Source organism: Phyllostomus discolor, chromosome X (genome assembly GCF_004126475.2).
Source record: "Phyllostomus discolor isolate MPI-MPIP mPhyDis1 chromosome X, mPhyDis1.pri.v3, whole genome shotgun sequence".
Classification (NCBI taxonomy): domain Eukaryota; kingdom Metazoa; phylum Chordata; class Mammalia; order Chiroptera; family Phyllostomidae; genus Phyllostomus; species Phyllostomus discolor.
The window spans coordinates 58,340,187-58,347,431 of record NC_050198.1 but is presented as its reverse complement, the minus strand read 5'-3'; the positions used below and the strand labels follow the sequence as shown (position 1 = coordinate 58,347,431).

The window sequence follows — 7,245 nt, the reverse complement described above, 5'->3', positions numbered from 1 at the left end:
CTAGCTGGTGTGGCTCAGTGGATTGAGTGCCGGCCTGCAAACCAAAGGGTCGCTGGTTCAATTCCCAGTCAGGGCACATGCCTCAGTTGCAGGCCAGATCCCCAGTAGGGGGCGCACGAGAAGCAACCACATTGCTGTTTCTCTCTTCCTCTCCCTCTTTCACCCTCCCTTCCCCTCTCTCTAAAAATAATAAAATAAAAAATAAAAAAGAATTAAAAACATTTATAATGATAGGGAATTAGTACTACCCATGTATAGTATGCATCCTTATTTTTCCCTCAAAAATGTGGGCAAAAAAGTGTGCACTATGGCAAAATATGGTCTTTTAGTACTTTAATGGTACTTTTTTCTTGTTTTTAAAAAGAAAGTATTCTGCAGTAGAGTTCATTTATTTGATTGTTTATTTTTGGTTTTTGAATAAGGGGACTTGCATTATCATTTTACCCTAGGCCATGCAAATTATGTCACCTACCTTGCCTCTGTCCCAACCTGTCACCCAGACCTCCAACTGGAGTCTGAGACCTTTTGAGAGTCTCTGAAAAGCCAAGAGTAAGGCTGTGTTTCAAAGTCCAGCAGAGAAGGCCACCATATGATTAGTTCTGTTCTGAATGCTTCTGGATCCTGGGAAAGGCAGCAGCACCCCAAGAATGCAAGATCTCCAGTCAGGACAAATGGTGTTCCCAAGAGAAGCTCCTCATCATGGTAGGCAGGATGGAGTCATAGCATCCTAGAGTTGAAACAGATCTCATTCATTGTTCTACCACAGTCCCTTCCTCTACCTTTTAGGGAGAAGAAGGAGTACACAAAAGCACAGAGAGGGGTAGAAGGCTCCCAGGCCTCCAAAGCCCTCCAGCAACAGCCCAAGTCCTGCCCTGTCCAGAGCCTGGTGCTGCCTCCCTTTGGCCCAAATTGACCATCTTTCCCTGTCCCAGAGTGTTTCCCAGCAAACTGAATTGCTACCCCACCTTTCCTCAAAGATCCTTCCTTGTTTCTGGGCATGTACAAGATGTATGTGTGTACGCCCAGGTAGGATGAGGCCAGAAGCAAAAAAGAGAAGGCTCTAGTCATTGCATTTCCTACTTGACTATTTATTTCCCTTTGAGTGGTGGTGGGGGAGGAGAGCCTGAGAGCCACAAGCTGGACAAGGCCTGCTGCAGCCCACAGCAGCAAGTCTTGAGACCAAAGTATTGCCATGGGTGGCATCAGGAAAGAATGCAGAAGAGGCAATAGCACAAGGAACTTCTGGGCTGGAGAGGGCAGAACTCAACTCCAGGCCAAATGGCCCTGCAAAGTGAAACAACCATACCTCCCTGGAGTCTGTGCTGTACAGGGGCTCAGAGGGAGGGAAGTGCTATGGTCTTGCCGTAGAAGTGCAGCCTCACCAGGGTACAGGGATCTGGGAACCAGAAACTCACCCTGGATTTCCCGAGATCCCTCAGAGAAAGGCCACACCCCTGGAGACTGTTGTCATGGCATCAGCTGTCCAAGCTGACAATCTTGCCCCTGCATCCTGGCTGCCCTGCCTGCCTTCTGCTCCTGCTACATGAAAAGGCCTCTGCTGCCCACCGTGGCTACACATAAAGGTGTCTAGAGCCCACTGCCCAGTTTTACAAAGTGGCTAAAGGTTCTATCTCACGTCGCACTTCTGGGGTTTAAGTCCCACCTCAGCTGCTTACTATCATCTGTATTTCCATGGGAACAATGTGTAACTTCCCAGGACCTTGGTTATCTTACCTGTAAAGTGGAGTTCCTTAGACTTCAATCCTCACTGGCAAGAGTGAGCCCAGCAACACATCATCACAGGACCTTACATCAGCAGTATCAAATCAAATCCATCAGAAGGATTATCTTACAGCTCCCACCCCAATCACACACAAACAAGTAGCTGATCATTCCTTTGTAACAAATGGTTGTTACCATGGCAGAACTACCTTCACCTATTCCTTTTTGAGAGCCCTTCCTCTCAAGGGAACCCCAAATCAGCTACTGTAAGGCAGAGACTTAGAGCCAATACCAAGACACTGTCTTCCTCCATTCCTGGTTCCAATTCCTCCTACTTCCTTTGTCTGTCCCCCCACCCACATGTTTACCAGGTTTTCATTAAGGATTAGTTTATACTGGTTTGGGAGCTTTCAGGGACAACTGTATTCTATCAGCAACACTAGAAAGTAATTCTATCCTGAGAGAGGAAAGGAAGGGAACTGGCCTGGCAGGGAACACAATCCTGGCTGCCACACTCAACAGGGAAAATATTTTTTTTTATTTGAATTCAGAGCTCTTAGCTGAGATCTCACCCAGATCTTTCCTCAGCTTGCTGGATTTACCATCCTATTTAGTACTAATGATGTGCTTTAAATTAGTATTTTGTAGCTAATGTACTGAATGACAGAAACCTGGATTCAAAGAATGAGCGAGAGAATCTAACAAGACAACATTTAACCCAGAAAAACAGAAGCTTCTGCACTTGGGTTAAAACTACAATGACTTATAGAAGTGCATTAACAGGAATGTAAGAAACAGACCTGGGGGGGTCTCAGCTGACTGCAACTTAAACTGGATTCAACTGTAATATGTCATCCACAACATCTGCTATGATGCTAAGATGCATCTATAGATGGATAATGGGTATTCTAGAATGAAGGATATAAGATCACTTCATTCTATACTAGTCAGAATATTCAGTATTTTCAGAGATATTTACAAATTCAGGATCATGAAGGATGGTGAATGACTTTAAAAAATACATCGCATCAGAAAGAGGTGAAATAACTGGGGAAGTTTTTTGTTAAGAACATAATTGTTTAAGGATTAAATGAGATAGCATATTAAAGGTAGTTAGTGTAATGCCCAGCATAAGTGCTCAATTAATGTTAATAAAATAAAAGTGTTTTCTATATGCTAGGAACTGTTCCGGGCCCTTTACATATATTGACCCATTTATTCCTCTTACTAATCCTATGAGGTAGGTGCTATTATGCCTCCAACTTTGTAGATAAGGAAGTTGAGTCACCAAAAGGTCAAGTATATTGTCTCACAGACGGGAAGGGAAAAGAAACAGAACTTTAACTCTGGTGGTGTAAGACCATTGGGAGTAAAAGGCACTTTTGTATTTTATACTTGTTTTGTGCCACTCCAGTCCAGAAGGCAAAACCTGGATCAATGTGTGTAAATTACTGGGAAGAAGATTTCAGCTCAATGACAACAAAAAAACATGTCTGAACTTTCAAAAGGGTATCTTTTAAAGTAGTGAGTTCTCCATCACAAGATGTAAGAAAAAAAGGATAGAAATGAAAAAAAAAGCATGAAATTGGGTTCCTTTTAGAAAGAAACCATACAAATGATGAAGACAAGCCTTGGTTAAAAAAATAAAGAAGGTATAGTGAAACTTGGTTTTGAAAAGTAACAGTTATGGCTCTGACTGGTGTGGGTGAGTGGCATGGACGGACATTGTCCCACAAATCGAAAGATAACTGGTTCAATTCCCAGTCAGGGCACATGCCTGGGTTGAAGACCAGGTCCCCCGGTTGGGGGCACGTGAGAGCAACTGATGGATGTTTCTCTGGCACATCAATGTTTCTCTCCCTCTCTTTTTCCTTCCTTCCATTCTCTCTGAAAATAAATAAATAAAATCTTTTTTAAAAAAGAAAAGTAACAGTAATGGGTAAGATATAAAGGTTAATATCTTTCTGCTATCTCAGCACAAAGTAAATTAGATGTTGTATAAAAAGTGACACAAGGAAAATTTCACATATGAATGTGTTTGGAAACTTACTAGATGGTCAGCCCAGGTTTAAGAAAAGCAATCCCAAGATCCTTACAGATCTGATTGCTACCTACCCTGAAAGTGTAAAATACAGAGAGGAGAGGTACAATCTGCTCTCTGGAAGAAAGGAATCTGCATGAGAAAGTAGCATTCAGGCTAATGTGAGTAGATGAGATGCAGGAATGAAGGTGAAGACCATAAAACACCATTAGATCCAAAAATACAGACTTCTATTGACAACTGAGTATGTTGGCATGATTTTAATTCCACTACTCCATGTGTGGTCAACAGAATTACCACATAGCTTTACTATGAATAGCCTCTGTGCTGAATCTATCTTTTTGTGTCAAGCAGTCTTAAGGCCCAAGTACTTGCTGATTTAATGGATATAAACTTTCTCAAGCAGCAACACCAAGATGACTGATTAAAAATCTGAGTCATAGCAAAATCTCTTGCTTCTAGTATGAAAAATGACTGAATAGTATATATATATATATATATATATATATATATATATACACATACATATAGTGTATATGTATGTAGTATATGTATGTGCATGTGCATTATTATATAATACTATATAGTACACAGACACACATACACATAGTAATGCTATAATCTCCACCAAAAATGCTCCCATTTCAGATAGTAAGTAAGTTTCCAGACTATCTGTCCTTGGACAAAGGTGTAGTTTGATTTATGAAATTCAAAGTATTCAGTCTTTTTGGAGTTACATACTTTACAAACCTAATCCTTTCTAGAGTTCTAGAACTGAATGATTACTAATTTCAACTGGAGCTTCTATTTGCCATATAGGTCTGGTGGCTCACAAAAAAAATAAAATTCTTAAGTCATGGAAAAGTGAAAGCATATCTCCCATGAAAGTGACAAGAGATGCAAACAATGTTTACAGAGCCTTACATGCACACGATGGAGTTATGGATGTGGATTTAAACTGGGAGAGGAAGCACATGATATTGAATTATTAAGGAGAAATAGTCAAATTTCAATGCAGGAACTGGACTGTAGGGGAAATAATGGGCCTTGGTGTCTGATGATGGGAGAATGATGGAAGAGATGTTATCAGGGGAAGCTGCTGAGAGGAATAGGTACTAACCCCTAAAACTGGATGCTAACTGTCTCTGGTAATCAGGAAAACGCAAATATAAGCAAAGAGAGGTGACTGACGATGTCTGCTGCATTGTGGGTCTGGAAATACTGGAGGATTGCTACAGCACGGCTGCGGGTCAAAGCGGTAACTGGGGATCTGAGCTCGGCGGTGACGCGCGGCACTCACGTGACCAGGAGCCTATGTCTGCCCAAGTCCCTCTCGTCTTGGTCCTTTTTGCCAGTCAAGACACCGTCTGCCCTTTGGTCGAGGGGAAAAGCAGAAGGAAGTAAGTCCCCTCGGTCCTCTGAAATCCGTGTGTGCGTTGGTGCTTCCCAGTAACTCCTGGGATCGGGATGGCAGAGTCCGGGCCTTTCCCCATGTCAGTTTAGGCCTTTCCCTATGCCAGCCCCGCGACCATACTTCGGTACAGAAAATGGTGGTTTCGGGGCTGGGGTGGGGAGGTGAGTGGGCCAACCCTAGGCAGGAGCAACAGACACTTAGCATTAGTTTCTAAGTAATCTTTTTGCTTCCACGTCCTGCCTCACAGCACAGCAGTGAGGGCTGGTGGGGGGGACACAAAGGACAAAGCTTGAAATGGGGAAAGATAAGGGGGGGGGCGGGGAGGCCTGAAGAGAGAACCAGAGTCGGCGCAGAGGCAGTGTAGCTGGTGGCCAGAAATAGGGCTTGAGTGTCATTCAGTCCTTCCTCCCTCCCCACTTGCCGCCGCCCCTACCCTGTCTGGAGTCTGTCTGCAGGCCTGCAGGTTACAGCGGGGCACCTCGAGGAGGGAGCGCCTGGGAGTAAACAACCAGGAGAGGTCCGGTCCGGGAAGGGGTGGGCTGGGGACCGGCAAGGCGTGCGCAGGACACCGAAGGGAGCCTAGTCGGCTGTGCCACTGCTCCGCCCCTGCCCTGCCGGAGAGGCCTCGGGCAAGGCCTGCTGGGAAAATGGTGGGCTTTAGGGAGGGAGTGGGCTATTGGGGCGGGGTCCCCGGGGACAGGGCCTAGGCCAGTGTAGATGGGAGGATCTGGACCCCGAATCAGAAAAAGGCAGATTTTAGAACCCAAGGCCAGGGTTTTGGTCCAAGCATCAAATATGCTGACTCAGTTCTGTTTTTCTTGTCTCTTCTGAATAATTGTGCTTAGGAAGACCATTCACAACATGGACAAATCCTGCCCAGCAAAGGAAGAACAGCCACAGAACTCGCGCAAGTCGGAGGAGGAGCAGCCTCAGGCGCAGCACTCGCCTGAAGAGCAGTGTCCAGAGGAGCTGTCTTCGGAAGAGCAATCCTCCGAGGAGGAGTTCTTTCCCGAGGAACTCCTTCCCGAGCTCCTTCCCGAGATGCTGTTGTCAGAGGAGCGCCCCCCTGAGGAGCGCCTTTCAAGTCAGGACCTGTTCCAGGCGCACCCTCCCATGGAGCAGCCTCCTTGTGGAGTGGGAAAACACAAGCTGGAAGAAGGAAGCTTTAAGGAAAGGCTGGCTCGCTCTCGCCCACAATTTAAAGGGGACATACATGGCAAAAATTTGAGCAATGAGGAGATGATAAAAGTAGCAGAGGAGATGGAAGAGATGAAAAGAGTACGAAACAAATTGATGATCATGCACTGGAAGGCAAGACGAAACCGTCCATATCCTATTTGATGTGTCTGGCCTTCATTGCTGGTTTGCCTGATTTCAGCATTGCCACCTGACCTTTGCGTTTTCTCAATCCCTTTTGCCATCTTTTTAATTTTAACTTTTTGGGTGGTTTTACTTAAGGTGTTTCTCTTGTAAGTGATATAAAACTGGGCTTCCTCCCTGACTCTCCCAATATGCAAGTCTCCCTCTTTCAATGACAGTGTCTCACTTATTTGCATGGAAAGATGGACGTTATATGTTGTGAAGTGAAAAAAGCAATTTTCGAAAAGTATATGTAGTATACCATTTTGTAAAAAAAATGTATATTTATATATTAATATGCAAAAACCCCTGAAGGTATGTACTGTAAATGCTTAAAGCAGTGGCTATCTGTGTGGTAAAGTAATAGATGATTTCTGGTTTTTCATTTTTGCTTGTTGGAACTCCTTGTTTTTTTTTTTTTCAGAAGGAACACATTTTATTTGTGTTGCAAAAAGCACCCCCCAATATAATGGGAAAAATGTAAAGGAATTTAAACACTGTCTATCAGCTTATAAAGACAATGTAGCACTTAATAAATACTTGTCAGAACTTTAAAAAAGTAAATCCCATGTTTCTTCAGAATATCTTAGGCAGAAATATATATTTGTTTAAGGACTAATCTTTTCCCATTTAAATAGGAATAATACTTGACTTACAAGGCTGCTGTTGAACCACATGAGGTAAAGATGCAATGAGCTGTTTTACCCCT

General features: G+C 43.8%; 1 protein-coding gene and 1 long non-coding RNA gene across 11 annotated transcripts; one reads left to right on the top strand and one right to left on the bottom strand.

The window, feature by feature from the left end:
- Positions 1–287: 287 nt before the first annotated feature.
- LOC118498522 lies at positions 288–5,733 on the bottom strand. Of its 3 annotated transcripts, none has more exons than XR_004901004.1 (4): positions 5,611–5,727; positions 5,064–5,135; positions 1,735–1,806; positions 288–1,284 (listed from the first exon to the last, which is right to left on the bottom strand). It is a non-coding gene; the product is annotated as an uncharacterized LOC118498522 (long non-coding RNA). The 3 variants fall into 3 exon arrangements; XR_004901002.1 differs by lacking the exon at positions 5,064–5,135 and adding an exon at positions 3,773–3,838; XR_004901003.1 differs by lacking the exon at positions 5,064–5,135 and having other exon boundaries at positions 5,611–5,733.
- TCEAL1 (transcription elongation factor A like 1) lies at positions 4,953–7,115 on the top strand. 8 transcript variants are annotated; one of them, XM_036016649.1, is made up of 3 exons: positions 4,953–5,163; positions 5,633–5,711; positions 6,023–7,115. In XM_036016649.1, the coding sequence occupies exons 1-3, from the start codon at positions 4,956–4,958 to the stop codon at positions 6,516–6,518; spliced, it is 783 nt and encodes a 260-aa protein (XP_035872542.1). In that variant the 5' UTR covers positions 4,953–4,955; the 3' UTR covers positions 6,519–7,115. The 8 variants fall into 8 exon arrangements, with proteins under 8 accessions (XP_035872542.1, XP_035872543.1, XP_028379086.1 ...); XM_036016650.1 differs by having other exon boundaries at positions 5,622–5,694; XM_028523285.2 differs by lacking the exon at positions 5,633–5,711 and having other exon boundaries at positions 4,991–5,163.
- The last annotated feature ends 130 nt before the right edge of the window (positions 7,116–7,245 follow it).

Excerpts from the sequence above, each read along its gene's own strand:
- TCEAL1 (XM_036016649.1), top strand. The coding sequence starts at position 4,956 with ATGTCTGCTGCATTGTGGGTCTGGAAATACTGGAGGATTGCTACAGCA. Across the intron at positions 5,164-5,632 it reads GAGGGGAAAAGCAGAAGGAA|GCCTGCAGGTTACAGCGGGG; the intron begins GTAAGTCCCCTC and ends GTCTGTCTGCAG. Across the intron at positions 5,712-6,022 it reads GAGGTCCGGTCCGGGAAGGG|GAAGACCATTCACAACATGG; the intron begins GTGGGCTGGGGA and ends AATTGTGCTTAG.